Consider the following 20,256-nt stretch of genomic DNA (forward strand, 5'->3'; position numbering starts at 1 on the left):
TCGCTCGGCTATCCTTTGACCTCTCTCAATCTCACAGTCTGCCTGATAAGCACTAAAACGCCTTGCTATTTTTCTTTTACGTTCCTTAGAGGCTTTAACTTGAGTTTGGAGTCTAGACTTTGCGCATATAAGATGGGTCTTTTCTTTGTTATACTCCTCTTCCTGTTGTTTCATAGCGCCTGTGGCATTGTCCAATTATTCTTGTAAGGTCACAATGGTAGAACGTGTTTTCTAACTATAACTTTAAATATCGCATCACGTTGGTACAACTTCTCTTTAGCGTTTTTCAGGTCATTACTTAGGATATCCAGAGTATATTTATAGCTTCTTTCGACTTTAAGGCGATCTTGATTAATCTTAACCTCAATTTCTGCTTCTCGGTCTATAGGTCCTTTTATTGACCCTTCTGGCATAACCTTAGGAAAGGGTTGATCATGAACCCACTCTAAGTACGCTTGGTCCACCTTGCCTCTTGTGCGATCCTTCACCATATCGTGGGGACTTGAGAGTATGCATCCCTCCCAAATCTTAAATATCTCTGATTTCATTAAACATATCTCAGGATGAAACTCATACATGAATTCCTGCATATCTTCATTAGGTGATAGAAACTGGTGTCGCCAAAGTTGTCGCATAACTCTAAGTGGCATGTAAGGTTGGACACCTAGAAGACCCATTAGGACGATGAATGATCGAAAAGTATACATGTATATCACCTCGGCCGATCGAAACAAATGATAATTCCACAAAATCTTGTCAGCAGTCAGATTATTGAGGTGTTACTTCCAAGCTTCAATACCTTTCGGAAAACTATGATCTTTGATTCTTTCTTTGTGGCCTCCAATATAATCATTTCATTCTACTTCAAAGTCCATTGCATAAGGGTGATGACGAATGTGTTCAATCATCCATAGTTGCAATAACATATTGCATCCCTCAAAGTAGTCTTTTCCATCCTTGCAAATTGTTAAAGCACGATAGATGTCTGCCAGAATCATTGGTACGAAGGTTATATTAGGCTTTTTCTCAAAAACTGAAATGATTGCAGCCAAGTTCATGCTAATCTTTCCTCCTTTTTTGGAAAATACCATGTTCCCCAAAAAAGCCACCACAAAGGCATAATAACTGTGTGCATCTCAGGTCAAACGACACCCACTATTACGGAGTTTCTTTCCATACACTTCGAATCCATCACTTTTGCCATATCTTTTGTACAAAAATTCTAATGAAATCCATCCATTATCGAGATAATCACCTATATCATTCTCATTTATATGCAGTAATTCTAGAAACCTCCTTCCATTAATATGTTTTGGTATCATTGGCTCTCCTTTGTGAAGATGTTTATCCTTTCCAATGACTACCCCTATCTCCTCAAGGGTGGGGTGAGTTCACAACCATAAAAACGAAATACATTCCTTATGGGTCCCAAAAATGCACTAGTGCTTCTATCAAATTTCGTCATGGATCAACATACAAAAGGCTTCGTAGAAATCCCAAGCATTTGAACATCAATCCTTGTCCATGGTTCGTCATATTTCCACACAATCTCTTCAAGAGTGTCGGGGCCTTATTCATTATTATGAATCGAAGTGATTGATCCTCCCTTTGTCTCTTATCTTTCTTTCCATATGGATTTATATTTTCCTCTATTATGATAGTGACAAATTAGGCTTACTAAAACATATTTTTTAATAAGAATAACGTAAAAATAATATACACAAAAAAGTATTTTTTTGTTATATATATATATATATATATATATATATATATATATATATATATATATATATATATATATATATATATATATATATATATATATATATATATATATATATATATATATAAAAGTAGCCCTCAAAATTTTTTCAAAACTAAAATATTAGTATAGTCGATTGTATTTTATTTTTTGTTAATTAAATTTCCAATTTTTTTTTGTTTTATATAGCAAAAACTTGATGTTAATGATAGTTTTTTCTATTTGTAAAAGAAATATAAATTTTGATAGAGAAAATTATGTTTAATAAAAGGATTACGTCAAAACTTTAATTTTGTATTTTTCGTTATAATTAATTTTCGACATTTATATAGTGTTCCCAATAATGCAACAAGTAACACAAATAATGTACATGATAGTCTTAAGTAGGGATACTTCTCCTAGACATGCTCGACCCCTCTGTTGAGCTCCCTATTAATTCAACAATATGCATGATGTAGATAAATCAAATCCTATTAGGGATAGTCATAGTTAAGGCTTGTTTTACTAGGTAAACAACCTAATAGAGCAGAGACTGGCTGTAAAATGAGCAGACTACTCGAGTCGAGAAGGGACAGCTTACCAGTAGCAAGGCTTTTCAGCCTCACTGTTAGTCATTTCCATCCTAAAACATGTGTACTATAGAATCCTTACCAGGAGCTTTGCCGCATCTCTGGTATCTCATGGCTCGGGAGCGTAATCGCATCTCCAAATAAAGTATCTCAAAAGACTTAGATGGATACGCGAGGAAAGTCAGTTATATGATAATTCAGATATTATCAAAAGGGTAAATAAGCAAGAAAATAACATATAATATCCACAAATCGATAAGTACATAAATAAATAATAAAGTCATGTAGAAGTCCATGTTTACAAGCTCAAATTCTAGTTAGGTCCCCAGCGGAGTTGCCAGAGATGTCACACCCCTTTTTCGCGCAGTGGCGTAAGGGTTTTTCCAATTTAAGTGACGTTATTAATTAAGGAATCATTTTAATTTTTTCAGAGTCGCCACTTGGAATTGAATGATGGTGTTCCAAGTCACCTTTTTGTTTTTAATCCCTTACCAAAAGGAAATGACTTTTTTAGCTTTGGTCTGCGAACCAGTTCGGGTAAGGAATTCTGTTGACCGAGGGGAAGGTATTAGGCATCCCTCGAGTCCCGTGAATCTAGCATGGTCACTTTATGGACTTTTCTGACTTAAACTAATTTTTGAAAATTCTATTGTTAAAATAAATGTATGTACCCTCATTCTTTGATTTACTTAAATATATTAAAAACTATCTTATTTTATTAATCTATGCCCTTTAATTAAAAATATATATACGCATATAAATTAAATTATACAAAGCAGAATAAAATAAGATATTCTTTATTTTACTTTTTCTTTTGTTATTTTTTTTTGTTACGTTTTTTTTTCTCTTTTTTACCTTCGCATCTTTTACTATTATTATTATTTTTTTTTAATTATAACTTACATAAATACCATAGTGTAAACCCTAAATTACCTTCTATCCCTATTATTTTTATAATTTGCATAAATCCCATATTTTTTAGACATTTCAGATACATAATTAAGGATTCAGATACATTATTGTTGATACATTATGTATCAATCTGTTGCACTTATTGAAGAAAAAAAAGTTGTAAAATCAATTTAAAATCTCATAGTATCCATTTGTTCCACTAATTAAGGGAAAAAACTGAAAATTAAATTAAGATTCCACAAATTACGTTATTCCATTCAAAATTATTATCAAGAATTCAAAATCATATAGTGTAACAATCCAAAAAAATCAAAAAATTAAATTTCTTCTTTTTGTTCATCGTTCTCTCTGTTTCATAAAAAAAAATTGTCGAAGTTTTGAAAAGCGAGATGAGTTATGAAGGATTGTATGAAATTGTTGTTGGACAAACGATTTCTTTTGTAAATCTTCAAGTTTATCGAATATCTTTTCGATTTTGATTCAAGATTATCAAAAATTTGAGATTCTAAAGTTTTCTCCAGTCATTGAAGATCATTTCCATTTTGATTCAAAATTGACGAAAATTTTGAATTTCAAAATTATTCTCCTAGTTCATTGAAGATCCTTTCAATTTTGATTAAAAATTATCAAAAAATTTTAGAAGATACATCATGAAGATCCTTTCAATTTAAATTGATAAGTGTTGTATTTCTACTTGACACACTAAATAAGCAGTGTTGCCCATAAAAATTTAGGTTTGAGATCAATACATTATTATTTGGCAATTGTTATGTTACAGATACATTTAGTATAAATCCAAATTTACATATCATAACTAAAAATTAGTGCATGATATATTATTATTTATGTATGTTCTTTTGTTTGAGATTATGAAGATCCTTTCGATTGAATTGATAGATATTATATTTTTTCTTGATACATTAAATAAGTAAGTGTTGCCCATAAGATTTTAAGTTTGAGATCGATAGATTATTGTTTGGTAATTATTATGTATAAGATACATCTATCATAAATATGAATTTACGTATCATAACTAAAAAAATAGTGTTTGATACATTATTATTTATGTTTGTTATTTTATTTGAGAAATACAACACTTTAAATTTTTTTAAAAATACATTATAGTAATTGTTTGAGATCGATACATTATTGTTTCGTAATTGTTATGTATCAGATATATTTAGTAAAATTTGAATTTACGTATCATAACTGAAATAAGCGTTGATACATTAATCGTTAAGTAAGATACATTACATTTTATACATGATACATTAATCTGATGCGTGAGATACATTAATCTGATGCGCTGATACATTAATTTAATGCGCAAAAATGAGGAATTTTGAAAATTTGTAAAACAATAGATTTAAAGCTCGAGCATGTGTCCTTCCTCGATTTCTTCGCTCACAAATGTATCACGAATATAATTTGATATTTTGTACGGAAACATATTCTTCTAAATTTGAATAACCGTAGAAGATACATAGCAACACTTGATACATGATCAAATGATACATTTGGTAGGGACTACTTCTTTTCATTTCATAATGTAGTTTCACAAATAAAATAGGATCTCCTAAAATTGATTTTTTTTGCAGGAAACAATATGAATACATCATATCTTTTACCTTTTCCTTATGCATATTGTGAAGGTGAAAATGGAGGAGAATGCGGTAATTCTTTGGAAAAAAATTGTAAAGCGAAAACTTGAGTTTTTGAAAAAAATTGTGGAGAGATATTACTGAAAATAGAGAGAACTAAATCTGAAAATTAAAAAATAAAGGAAATAAAGATTGAGGGAGTGAAAATAGGAAGAGTTAGAGTGAGTACAAATAGGAAGAGGTTGAGAGAGTGAAATAAGGAGTAAAAATAGAAAGAAAAACATGTATAATTTTATGTATCTGGAACAATGGATTTAAAATGAAAAAGAGGGATTTTAGAAATATTTTTAAATGACAGGGAATAATAGAAATTATGGAAAATAAAGATGTGTATATAGGTAATTTATCCTTATTATTATTATTATTTATACTTTCAAGGTTTTTTTTTTTAATTTAACTTAATTTTTTTTCTGTTTGGACAAAGAAACTTTCAAAAAAAAATCTTTCCTCTTCAATTGCATGTTTTTTTTAAAATTATTTTTATACTTCTTTTTCTTTTATTTTTTCCTTTTGTTTTCTCTTTTTCCCTTTTTTATTATTTTCTTTTTCACATTTTATTTTTAACTTTTTCTTTTTATTATTATTATTTTATTATTTTTTGTTTTTCTTCCATTTTTATTCGATTTTTTTTAACGTCACTAACATTAAACGAACATCCTACTAACTAAAATTAATATATTTACAAAATATCTACACATGTTATCATTATAAAACTAAATATGAAAAATTAAAATGACTTTGACAATAATTTTACTTAAATATAAAATAAACTATGGGTTATTTAAATAAGAAATAAATCACGGTTTGTTATAACAATTTCACACTAAATATAATTATACAAAGGATCTAAACATAAAGTTGATATGAAATATTTGAACATACCTCATATAGTTACATCAATAACTATTAATGGTTTAAACACATGCGAAATTTAACAATTTCAATATATTGCAATCCATTCTCGCATTATCATGAAATAAAACCAATACAAAATAAAATTAAGTATTACCTCGTGTGGAAATTATTTCACGAAAAGAAAGAATTTAGGAACCACGAACTTGAAACCTCGAACTCCACTATTTTTTAGTTGGATTTTTTTGTGCGTGTGTTCTTCAGAAAAAAATGAAAAGTTTTCTTTGTTGTTTCCTCTTTTTTTTCCTCCTTTCCTTTTTTGTTTTCTTTTTTCTCCTTTTGATTGCTCATCTTTTTTTCTTCCTCCATTTCCCTTTTTTGTTTTCTTTTTTCTCCTTTTGTTTGCTGATCGTTTTTTCTTCCTCCCTTTTACCTTTTTATTAATTTATATATAGTTATGTACATGTGTGTATGTGTGTATGGAAGAGTTGGATTAATGTAGTGGGGTGTGGGGTGAGTGGAGAGAAATGGTGAAGTGGGGGTGGGATAATGGGTAGGTTAATTTCTTTTAATTATTTTTTTGTTATAAAATAATAATAATAATATTAATTAAAAAAATTAAATAGCTAGATTGAATAAATATAAAAATTAAAATCACTAATTTATTAAAACTTTGAATGAATAAATAAAAATATATCTTAAAGTGTGATTCTATTTTTGTGGTTTTTATACCTTTTAAAAATAAACTTAATAAAATAAGATAAAACTCAAAATATTTATAAAAAATATTGAAGCTCCAAAAAGGGTATAAAACTTAAATTCGGCCAAAAATTACGTGTCTACAGTGGTTTGATTTTATATTTTTAAAAATCGATTATTTTTCAGATTGGTTATGGTTTTGTTGGAATAACCGAGGAAATAACCAAACCAACAAATCATATACATATATTTTATTCTTATAAATACACGATATATTATTTTTATAAACAATTTTAAAGATCCTTTTATGTGTTTTCAACAAAATTTATTTATAATTTTCTTATAAAAAACAAAAATGCACAAGGTTTGAATAATTATCTTATTGATTTCATGTATACGAGTGTTTATGAAAATTTTTTATGAGATTGAAAATGTCCATGCCACTTCCTTCTAGGCAAAATAATGAATTTTGAAACTTTATTCATAGTAAATTCAATTATTGAAATTTATGCAATATAAGTCATTCTAACTATTTTCGTTTTAAATGAATAATTTGTCACTTTTTCACATTTTGAATGAGTTGTTTCTTTGATTTTTGTCTATGGTTAATAACCAAATAAAAACTGATAACAACTAAACTGATGAATATATAGTATATTTGGTTTGATTTGATTTTGGTAATCTCCAACCACTTAGGATGATTTGATTTTGATTTTGCTCAATAATAGATCTAAACTGACCCATGAACACCCTAGTAAGAAGCATCAAATATACCTCTTACATGAATATTTTTAAAAAATAAAATATCATAAAGTAAATTTAAAATTGACTATCTTAGTATCGTTAGAGAAAAATGATAAATAAGAGTTATCTATATAACAAATAGAAATATATTAGCTAGTTTTTATAGTGAAAGATATCTCAATTCTAAATGACAAAATTAAAAAAAAAATTACTTATATATACAATTTAAGTTTTATTATTCTCCTTTTTTCCCTATCTTTTTTGAATATTTCTAAAATTCCTTTTTTTCATCTCAATTCTAAAAATTTTCAGATACATAACAGATCAGTGAAACTCACGCTTACACTTCCTTTTCAACTCTTTTTTTTTCTCCCTAAATTCTCCTGATTGTTAGCAGTTACAAATTTGATCTCAAAAAGATCCGCCCTCCAAATTATTATTAGTTATCAAGTTGATTTCATAATGATTCTCTCTCTAGTCAATCAATTTCAAACATTTGAATAGGTAGACACTCTCTTCTCCATTGTTGTTTTAGTCGAGTTCTTGTTTTTGTTCAAAAATTTTCTCCTGATACATATGGATAAGGGTGCTTGTATTATGTTACTCAACCAATTTCTTCTAATAATCGAATACATGATTCTGATATAAATGGGTTAGAGACAGATCAAGGATTTGGCACGACCCACTAGCAACTAAGAAGAATCAAAGTATTTCCTAGTCCAACAAGGAATCATCATCATCCTCATAATCAAATGTTGTAAAAATTCGCAAAAAAGAGGAAGGAAAAAAACACCGACAATTTTCATGCCTTCGCTGCTAAAAGTATGTTTTTGTACTTGTTTTTTTTCAAATTTTGATATTTCATATGTATTGAAATGTAGTATCTGAACAATCTGACACATTAATTTGCATGTGCAATGGTATATGGGTTATTCAAAACAAAGAAAGATACATTATTTTACATTACAATGTTCGCATATTTGGTTGAATACTAATCAATTTGTAAAGGGCTGATACATTTAAATCCTAATTTCAACATTATACTGAATAGATGTTTAGATTGATCATATAACGAAGTTCAATCTGAACTTTTGTATGTAATGTTCTAATTAATGTATCATATGACTTCTATATAATGAGTATATGATACACCTTTTTTGTGTATCAATAAACAGTGGGATTACATATATGTTTTATGTTATTTTGTGTTTGTACTAATAGTTCGAATGTATGTATCAAATTACAAATTTCATAGTTGGTTATTTGTTTGTTATATTTATTATATTTTATCGTATATAATAAAAAAAGTTGATCTGATGTTTGTTATTCATGTATCATATACAATATAGAGTAGTCATATTTCAAACTTGTTATATTATGTATCAGTAAATCTTAGTTATATACATCTACTCTAATACTTCAAAATATATCATTATGATATATCTGAAAATTATGTTGTATCTTTTGATTATTTAGTTTATATGTAATGTATCAAATACATATTATGTTTATGATACACAATGAAGATTTTTGTTAATAGATATGCAATATTATTGTGGAGAAATGACACTGATAACGTCAATGATGGATACGTCAGTGAAACTGATAATGCACCAAGCATAAGGATCTATCTACACCATCACATGGAGAAGATTTAATTCACATAGACTAGTAATTACTGTTTTTTCATATTTTTTTGTATTTAAGACAATTTCTCTTAAGTTTTGGAGTGTTTCTCTAAAAAATTATTCATATGAAAGTATTTTGTAATTCTCTAAATTTCATATTTTCAATATATTGCTATTGATACATTATGAACCGCTTTATTCTTAAACTTTTGCATTATTTTTTTTTTATACGAAGTTAAGCTTTAGACACATAACTGATTTACTTAAAGTAAAATTTTACTTATATGTCATATTCTTAATGGATAATTTAGTTATGATATTAGACATATGATACAATTGTTATAATCTATATGATACATGACATATAACTATGCATACGGTACATCAAACATTATGTATAAGATATATGTTTATAACTATCTATCCTATAAATGGTTGATACACTTAATAATATAAATTTTGTATCATATATCGAATCAATTCTTCAGCAGTAACACAACAATTACTATTTGAGATTGATACATTCAAAATTTATTTGTATTTACAACAACACCTCAAAAATAATATATCGAATATAACATGGACACACAAATCATATCAAACTATTAAATTCAATACTTACACTCATATTGTATAAAAAATGAAAAATTCAAACAACACACTTTAGTTATTGTGAAATATGAAAGTGAAAAATCTTTTAATTAAAAAAATAGTTAACATAAACATGAGTGTCTTATAAAAATAACTATGTCAATATTCTTTTAGAAAAAAGTACAAGTTCTTCTATTGTGACTTTCTTCTCTACAACTTCCACAACAATTTGTGTTTACAGTCATTTCGTCATCTGTAATTTTTTTCTTCGTTTCGTTTATTGTTCATCCATTCTTTTGTTTTTGGGTGGCAATACAGTTTCATCTAAGACATTGTCCAAAATCAACTAATCTTCTTTATCTGCGTCTGAAATCGCATAAATTTTATTAATGCATAAGTCTTGTAATAATCATAGCAATAGAATTGCATATTTGTAACATTATCTGCTGTAAAATAGCAATTGTGTGTGAGCAAGGTATTTCATCTAGTTGAAATCTTCCTCAAGTGCATATTTTGTTTTCAATACAAACAATATATTTTCTTCTAGCTTTATAAATAAAAAAATAAATTGAAATGACGAAAAAATCTGCATATATAAAAAGTTAGCGATAACATTTTTTCCCCCAAAGAAATGGTGATCAAACAACCGAATGATACTAAAAATTAGTTACGTAGATATATAATTATGTATATCACGATACATACCTTCAACATTGAATAATTAGATGTGTTTACAATCAATACCTCCTCAAATCTTCTCTCCAAGGCTATAACTCATTCAGACATTCACATTATATATTTAGAATGTATCTAATACATGTAAGTATATATGATTTAGTTGCATATCTTTTATTTACTACTTTTTTTTATACAAAAACTGATAAATCTCATCAAACTCTAATAATTTACAATCAATGCATCTTTAGTAATAATGTATCTTTACATATGATGTTTCATGCATATACTATCAATATCATCTCATTAATGTATCATACAATCAATTAAGAATCAATCACTACCCTGATAAATATAACTTTATCATACAATTATAATAACGACTAAAAAACTAATTAATTGTAGTTTTATGTATTAAAATCAAAATATTATACTGATACACAAAATATAGATCGTTTTAACTACTAAAATAACTAATAAATATGACTTACGAATCAAAATTGCAACACTTTACTACTCAAAAGTGAATCATTAATAACTCATTTCGCTTACTCAATCACAACACTTCTATGATGCATCTAATTTTCAAGTTTTATTCAATCTCATCGATCTCCAAGTCAATTGAAATCACAACTTTGAGATTCATAATGAAACGATTGTTCAACAGCAGTCTATCACATTTATAACCTTCATAATTCACCTAATTACGAAATCTTTCAAAAATAATTAATTTATATTCATATTGTATCAGTCAATTTTGTCAATGTCATGATCCAAAACCGAGCCGCGAGTGGCACCCACACTTATCCCTACTATGTGAGCGAACCAACCAATCTAAACCCCAACATTTTAACATAATGAACAAAATACAATGCGGAAGACTTAACTCATTAATAAAAATCAATTCAATAACTTCTAAAGTTCAACAACTATTATTCCCCAAAATCTGGAAGTCATCATCACAAGAACATCTATGATCAAATTACTAGACTAAGAGTATTCTAAGAGCTAAAATAATTAAAAAGCTAGTCCATGCCGGAACTTCAAGGCATCAAGACATGAGGAAGAAGATCCAGTCCAAGCTAGAAGCATTTAGCTCACCCTGAAATCCGGAGTAATGAAGACTGGCTAGAGTTGCGGTTGAGTTGAAGAAGACGGTACGTTTGCTGCGCTCCACAAATAACAAAGAAAGAAACATACAAGTAGGGGTCAGTACAAAACACAAGTACTTAGTACATATCATCGGCCAACTCAAAATAGAAAACAGTATATATCAAATAATATCATAAATCAACTACAATACTCAACATGTAGCAACAACAAGTACTATAATCATTAATAAGTACCGTCAAGTTCACCCATGAGGACTCAAGCCTCAATACCATACTCATTTGGGAATTAGGTTCATTAGATTGAGTATATTAACATCTTTCAAGATTCATTATCTTTATTCCTCTTGTGTCGGTACGTGACACTCCGCTCCCCTACTACTATGTGTCGGAACGTGACACTCCGATCCCCTAATTCTACGTGTCGGTTCATGACACCCGATCCCCTAATTCTACGTGTCGGTTCGTGACACCCGATCCCCTAATTCTACATGTCGGTTCATGACACCCGATCCCCTAATTCTACGTGTCGGTTCGTGACACCCGATCCCCTAATTCTACGTGTCGGTTCGTGACACCCGATCTCCTAATTCTACGTGTCGGTTCGTGACACCCGATCCCCTAATTCTACGTGTCGGTTCGTGACACCCGCTCCACTAATCTCATTCTCTTCATTCATCAATCCTTCTTTTATACCAAGGCATCATCAATGACATTACTTTAGTTCATCAAGCCTTCTCTTATACCAAGGCATCATCAATCTCATTACTTTAGTTCATCAAGCCTTCTCTTATACCAAGGCATCATCATTAACAAAGAGATTAGGGTTTTTCAAGATTTATGATTCAATAGCTTCATCATGCTTATTTTATCACAATTATATAATCACATTCATGCAAGCATACAATTAAGCATATAACAGGGTTTACAATACTACCAATACATATCATTCGCTATTAAGAGTTTACTACGAATAGCATAAAAACCATAACCTACCTCCACCGAAGATTCGTGATCAAGCAAGCAAATTCCCCAAAGCTTGTATTTCCTCTTCGTTCGTATCTCTCTCGATCGTTTCTCTTTCCCTCTCCTTGTTCTTTCTATTTTTCTTATTCAAACCCTCTTTCTTTTACCCTAATTAGCATATAATTAAGTATAAAAGATGAGGAATTAACCCATTAATTAACTCAAGGTTATATCTTTTAACCCCCAAGTAATTAAACTATTAACATTAACCCACTAACTTTATAATTAAAGCAGGAATAGTCCAAAACGCCCCTTAATTTACTTAACAGAAATTCGACCCAGCCTGGGATTACGCAACCTGTGACGGTCCGTCATGGCTGTGACGGTCCGTCCTGCAGGTTTGTCACAAAGTTCAGAGACTTAATTTCTGTGGAAGATGTGTGACGGTCCGTCGTGCCCATGACGGTCCGTCCTACTGCTTCCGTCACAAAGTTCAGAGACTCAATTTTCTTGAAGAGTTTGTGATGGTCCGTCGTGCCCACGACGGTCCATCCTGCCATTCCGTCACGAAGTTCAGAGAGTCGATTTCAGTACCCAAATTTCAGAATTCTAAGTGTTTTGGAACGAGACCCCCTCGATGGTCTGTCGTGCCCATGACGGTTCGTCGTGGAATCCGTCGTCTCGGCCAGTTTTCCAGAAATAAAATTTGTTGCTCAAAATGACTAAACAGGTCGTTCCAGAAATAAAATTTATTGGCACGACGGACCGTCACAAATCTTTCCACAGAATTAACTCTCTGAACTTCGTGACGGAACTGTAGGACGGACCGTCGTAGGCACGACGGACCGTCACAAACCTTTCCACAGAAATTAACTCTCTGAACTTTGTGACGGACCTGCAGGACGGACCGTCACAGGCTGCGTAACCCTGACTGAGTCGAATTTCTGTTAAAAGTTTTTAAGGGGCGTTTGGACTATTCATGCTTATAATTATAAAGTTAGTGGGTTAATGTTAATAATTCAATTACTTGGGGGTTAAAGGAGATAACCTTGAAATAAATAGTGGGTTATTTTTATCATCTTTTATACTTAATTATATGACAATTAGGGTAAAAGAAAAAGGGTTTGAATAAGAAAAATAAAAAGAGCAAGGAAAAGAAGGGAGAAACGAGCGAGAGAAAGAGAAGAACGCAGAGGAAAGCAAAGGTTTTGGGAAGATAGCTTGTTTGATCGCGATTCTTCGGTGGAGGTAGGTTTTGGTTTATGCTATTTCATAGTAAACTCTTAATATCGAATGATATGTATTGGATAGTATTGTAAAGTCTTGTATATGCTTAATTGTGTGCTTGCATGATGTGATTATGTGATTGTAATGGATTGGAAAGATAAGGCTGTGAATCTTAAACCTTAAATCCACTTTGTTAATGATGATGCCTTGAAGTTCGGGCATGGACTAGCAGTTTATTTAATTTAGCTTCTTAGATACTCTTAGATTTAGTAATTTGAGGATAGATGTTCTTGTGGTGATGACTTTCAGATTTTGGGGATGATAGTTAATAAATTTTAGAAGTTATTTATTGGTTATATTAATGAGTTTTAAAGTCTTCCGCATTATATTATGTTTATTATGGTTGAAATGTTGGGGTTTAGATTGGTTGGTTCGCTCACATAGTAGGATAAGTGTGGGTACCACTCGCGGCTCGTTTTGGGTCATGACACTGCTACATAGTCTCTTTGAGATCATTGTAAAGTAGGAATACGATTTGAAATAACCCTGCATTCTATCTCATGATTATTTGTCCCCTAAGAGACCTGATGGTATATCTGGAAGGATACATATATACGTAAAGAAAAGATTTTCACTTTGAAATTAGTAATATAAATCAATATGACATTACAGGAAATAAATTTGTATTGAATATATCAATAGCTGGTTTGTAGTCTTCTGTAAGATTTCTCTAGTTAGGTGACACCACTGACTAGATTTTGATACATTGTCAACTAACTTACAGATTGAACTACAAATGCTCATTTGATCCTGAAAATCAAATATTAAAATTTTATTTCATATTTTTCAAGTTGAAGTTGGAATTGTAATTTGACCATTTTTTATAAGGACAAATATACCTTCGAACTTTTAAAATGATACTTTGCGACTTAATATACCCTTGTCGTCCAATAATCGGCTAATTTTGGGTCTTTTCTTTAAATTTTAGAGAGTATATTTTACCCATAAATTTGGTGGATTTGTTGGGTTATGGGCGGGTTTTAGGACTTGGATTAAAAGAATGGTCAATCGAGTAGCAGCTTGGGATTATGCCACGTGTACAAAAAGAGTGTGCCGTTAGCAGAAGGGGCAAATATGCATTGATTATTGAACGACAAGAGTCTATATAGTCTCAAAGTATAACTAAAAACATATACATACCATTTTTTATAATTCGGGAGTATATTGTCCTTTTTCCCAAATTTAAATGTACTCTTTAAAAAAAAGAATAGTAAAAAATCATTCAAACTCAACTAATTAAGTGTAATATTTCATAACACGGTCACATATTTATGCAAACGATGGTTAATGGTGCAAGGATAAAGAATCAAATTGGGAAAAGTGACAATTATTATGCAAATTTAACAAACGTCCAAAAAATAATCCACAGAAGAAAAGTTAATCAACATTTATATTGGTAAAGTTAATTTGATTTTAAAAAAAGAAGATATCAATCTATCAGATTATTTGACTAAATTCAAATCTAAAATCAAACAATATAGATTCTCTTTTTTAACTCTTTACGAGATAAAAGAGGTGCTTTAATACCTTGGCAGACCTAAAATTTTTCAATATATGAAGAAAAATAATTCACAGAAAAGGTCTGGCTTCGAATCTGGGTATTTTCACAAAAACAACCCACTTTACTGCTGGACCAAGGGCTGCCATTAGTTTAAAGGAGGTCCATTTTGTTTAAACTTATAATTCTAAACCAAATATATGTATATCATATAGTTTTTTTTATGATATGAACTCACTTACTCCAACATAGGTCTAGCGCTGCTTCTATGTAAATCACACTTGGCTTGCATTCCCTCGCCAATGAGGACAAAGTCCATTTGTTATAAGAAACATTTCATTTTTGAATTTATCTTAATAAAAATTGTGTGTATATGTGTATCTATCTTGAAAAATTAGCGTACATTAACTTATAATTAACAGTGTACCCATAAAGAGCATAAGAGCTCAATTGTGTTGTTGTACAATCTAAGGATTTACCGGTGGGATTTGGGTGTGAATCTAGTCAGAGTGCCCTTTTAGTGTTTTTATTTTAAGATCCGGATTCGAATTCTAGATTTGCTATGCACTCGATATTTTATAAATTTCTGATTCGTCTATATTCATAGCAAACAAAATTATAACTATCAAGCACAATTATCAAAATTATAACCACAAAACTTTATTATATTCTTTATTTTTAAAATTCTCTTTTTGTTCCATCATTTTTCCTTCACACTAGTGGTGAAGTTACATTTCTTCTAGAAATGGTAGTCGCCATATTGCCCTGTCTGTTCCACCCATAATGCTATATATGGCTCTACATGCCCTACCCCAGCAATCAATATGCAAATTCTAATGTTATTGGGTTAAAACTTAAAAACCTACTCCCATAATAGAAGAGCCACAGACTAGCAGCATTAATTAAGATATTTAATGTGACAATAAATAAATAATACATTACCAACTACTAATGCAGTCACAGCGCTCAAATTAACATCTCATTCACAGTAATAGTTGTCTACGGTCTACTATTGAGTTGGCATACAAGATTTAAGAGATAGTAAATGATAGAGGTGATTTTACTAAATTATCTTCATCTAAACATTGAAAAAAGAATACTATTCAATATCAATAATAAGGGTAAAATCGATACATAGTAGAAAATTAAGTAGTATTATTGATTTTATAAACTAAACAAGTATTATTAAACATCTTAAAATAATAGTAGACAAGTAAATATAGACAAGTATATTATTTCTCTATACACTTTGACTAACATTTTAAGATATATTATTAGAGAAAAATTGCAATTTGAAAAATTTTTCAAATAGTTTTCGAACATCTAAATATTAAATAATTCTAACATAAATTCGCTCCAAAAATTAATTAAATTATCTCTTATAAAATAAAACATGACAACTAAAAAAAACAAACAGAGAAAGTAGTTCTCAAAAGAAAAAGACATAGAAAAATATCAGATATCTATTTTTTTCAACTCAAGTTACAAATACACTAACAAAAATTTCCTACATTTTGTTCCTTTTCACAATTACGTAAACAATATTCCCAGATTTAAACAAATATAGAGAGTCATGGGGCGACCGCGCGAGACTAGCCTCACAATCGAAGTCCAAAGGCCCAACTTTTCCGATCGATGAAGAGTGCGTTCCATTGAACGAAAAATGTTAAAAGTAAAATGTATTTAATCAAGTACAACTAGTTTGAACCCAATATTTTCTAAATTTTGAAATTTAACTCCGTTTTGTTGGTGAATACGAAATTAATAAATAAAACTAAAGGCTACGCTTGCCAGGACGATCAGCAGCTTGGAGTGTTTTTTCAACGAGCTTTCTTGCTGCGAATCTCAATCTTAACACTCGAACTTTTGTCCATCTTGATATATGGTTTCTTTAATCGACTCCACAAAATTCTCCAACTGAATACCCATACCCATTAATGTTGTGTCCTATATTAATGCAGCTGTTACTATTTTATTTTTCTTCTGCTATAACCCTATTTATTCTATACTTTGTTGCTTGCGTATCAGCTTTGACTGGACCATCCTTCTAACAATTTCTGGTTTTTGGCGCCAAAGTTGTTAAACTCCCGCCATTAAGAAATTGGCCGTCCCAAACAAATAATATAAAAAAGGAATACAAAGGGAAGTTCAAAGGTGAACAAAATGGGGCGAAAAACAGAGTACTGGTTATTAAAAACAGAGCCAGGAGAGTGGTCATGGGAGGACCAAGAAGCTAATGGCGGCATTTCAAAATGGGATGGAGTCAAAAACAAGCAAGCCCAGAAGTATCTAAAGTCCATGAACATAGGAGATCTCTGTTTCTTCTACCACTCTGGCTCCAAAGCCCGGCGCATAGTTGGTGTTGTTTCAGTGACGCGTGAATGGTACACAGATAATGATGGTGGTGCGGTGGATGTCAAGGCGGTTGGTGTGATGAGGAGGGTTGTGGACCTTGCGGAGATGAAAAAGGATGAAGGGTTGAAGGGTTTTGTGCTTTTTAAACAGACTAGATTGTCTGTTGTGCCGGTGGAAAAGGGGTTTTGGGATAAGATTTGTGAAATTGGTGGGGGATTTGAATAGTTTTGTAAGTAAGGTGTTTGCGTTTTTGTTTAACAGAAAAGCTTATCTTTACTCTTATGGAGTTTTGGGTTGTTTGTGCGCTAGCTTGTTGATAATGGTTATGTAAAGCTTTCAATTTGTTCGAGTAATGGTAGTATTATATAATCACTTGCATCTGTTCTGATATTGCCAAAATATTGTAGTACACCAACTGAAGAGCATCATTCTTGAAGGTTTTTGAAAGAAAATTATAAATCTGTAAAGGAATTCAAGAGTCCCTTAATCAAATTAGGTTAGTTCAGAGAAGTCAACAAATTCAATTTTTTTTTTGTATGTGTGACTATCTGCCACCATTAAAACCTTACTGCTACATAGTCTCTTTGAGATCATTGCAAAGTAGGAATACTATTTGAAATAACCCTGCATTTTATCTCATGATTATTTGTCCCCTAAGAGACCTGATGGTATATCTGGAAGGATACATATATACGTAAAGAAAAGATTTTCACTTTGAAATAGTAATATAAATCAATATGACATTACAGGAAATAAATTTGTATTGAACATATCAATAGCTGTTTTGTAGTCTTCTGTAAGATTTCTCTGGTTAGGTGACACCACTTACTAGTTTTTGATACATTGTCAACTAACTTACAGATTGAACTACAAATGCTCATTTGATCCTGAAAATCAAATATTAAAATTTTATTTGATGTTTTTCAAGTTGAAGTTCGAATTGTAATTTGACCATTTTTCGTAAGGACAAATATACCTTTGAACTTTTGAAAATGATACTTTGCGACTTTATATACTCTTGCCGTCCAATAATCGGCTAATTTTGGGTCTTTTCTTTAAATTTTAGAAAGTATATTTTACCCATAAATTTGGTGGATTTGTTGGGTTATGGGCAGATTTTAGGACTTGGATTAAAAGAATTGATCAATCGAGTAGCAGTTTAGGATTATGCTACGTGTACAGAAAGAGTGTGCCGTTAGTGGAAGGGGCAAATGTGCATTGAATATTGAACGACAAGAGTGTATATAGTCTCAAAGTAAAACTAAAGACATATATATACCATTTCTTAAAATTCGGGAGTATATTGTCCTTTTTCCCAAATTTAAATGTACTCTTTAAAAAAAAGAATAGTAAAAAATCATTCAAACTCAACTAATTAAGTGTAATATTTAATAACACAGTCACATATTTATGCAAACGATGGTTAATGGTGCAAGGATAAAGAATCAAATTGGGAAAAGTCATAATTATTATACAAATTTAACAAACGTCCAAAGAATATTCCAGAGAAGAAAAGTTAATCAACATTTATATTGGTGAAGTTAATTTGATTAAAAAAAAAGATATCAATCTATCAGATAATTTGACTAAATTCAAATCTAAAATCAAACAATATAGATTCTCTTTTTTAACTCTTCACGAGTTAAAAGAGGTGCTTTAATACCTTGGCAGACCTAGAATTTTTCAATATATGAAGAAAAATAATTCACAGAAAAGGTCTGGCTTCGAATCTGGGTACTTTCACAAAAACAACCCACTTTACTGCTGGACCAAGGGCTGTCATTAGTTTAAAGGAGGTCCATTTTGTTTATACTTATAATTTTAAACTAAATATATGTATATATTTTATAGTTTTTTTTTATGATATGAACTCGCTTACTCCAACATAGGTCTAGCGCTGCTTCTATGTAAATCACACTTGTCTTGCATTCCCTCGCCAATGAGGACAAAGTCCATTTGTAATAAGAAACATTTCATTTTTGAATTTATCTTAATAAAAAACTATCTGTATATGTGTATCTATCTTGAAAAACTAGCGTACATTAATATATAATTAATATATAATTAACAGTGTACCCATAAAGAGCATAAGAGCTCAATTGTGTTGTTGTAAAATCTAAGGATTTTCCTGTGGGATTTGGGTGCAAATCTAGTCAGAGTGCCTTTTTAGTGTTTTTATTTTAAGATCTGGATTCAAATTTTAAATTTGTTATGCACTCGATGTTATTAAAATTTTTGGTTTATCTATATTCATAGCAAATGAAATTATAACTATCAAGCACAATTATCAAAATTATAACTACAAAACTTTATTATATCTATTATATTCTTTATTTCTAAAATTCTCTTTTTGTTCCATCATTTTTCCTTCACACTAGTGGTAAAGTTACATTTCTTCTAGAAATGGTAGTCGCCATATTGCCCTGTCTGTTCCACCCATAATGCTATATATGGCTTCTACATGCCCTACCCCAGCAATCAATATGCAAATTCTAATGTTATTGGGTTAAAACTTAAAACCTACTCCCATAATAGAAGAGCCACAGACTAGCAGCATTAATTAAGATATTTAATGTAACAATAAATAAATAATACATTACCAACTACTAATGCAGTCACAACGCTCAAATTAACATCTTATTCACAATAATAGTTGTCTACGGTCTACTATTGAGTTGGCATACAAGATTTAAGAGATAGTAAGTGATAGAGGTGATTTTACAAAATCATCTTCATCTAAACATTGAAAAAAGAATACTATACAATATCAATATAAGGGTAAAATCGATACATAGTATAAAATTAAGTAGTATTATTGATTTTATAAACTAAACAAGTATTATTGAACATTTTAAAATAATAGTAGACAAGTATATTATTTCTCTGTACACTTTGACTAACATTTTAAGATATATTATTAGAGAAAAATTGCAATTTGTAGAATTTTT

General features: G+C 30.2%; 1 protein-coding gene and 1 pseudogene across 1 annotated transcript; one reads left to right on the forward strand and one right to left on the reverse strand.

Moving 5' to 3' along the window:
- Positions 1-16,398: 16,398 nt before the first annotated feature.
- On the reverse strand, positions 16,399-16,888 carry LOC101261761 (uncharacterized; annotated as a pseudogene).
- Positions 16,889-16,961: 73 nt separating this feature from the next.
- On the forward strand, positions 16,962-17,680 carry LOC101261468 (uncharacterized). Its single transcript, XM_004248732.5, has one exon. It carries the CDS (start codon positions 17,117-17,119, stop codon positions 17,531-17,533), a length of 417 nt encoding a protein of 138 aa, XP_004248780.1. The 5' UTR covers positions 16,962-17,116; the 3' UTR covers positions 17,534-17,680.
- Positions 17,681-20,256: the final 2,576 nt, after the last annotated feature.

Source organism: Solanum lycopersicum, chromosome 10 (genome assembly GCF_036512215.1).
Source record: "Solanum lycopersicum chromosome 10, SLM_r2.1".
In the NCBI taxonomy this organism is placed as follows: domain Eukaryota; kingdom Viridiplantae; phylum Streptophyta; class Magnoliopsida; order Solanales; family Solanaceae; genus Solanum; species Solanum lycopersicum.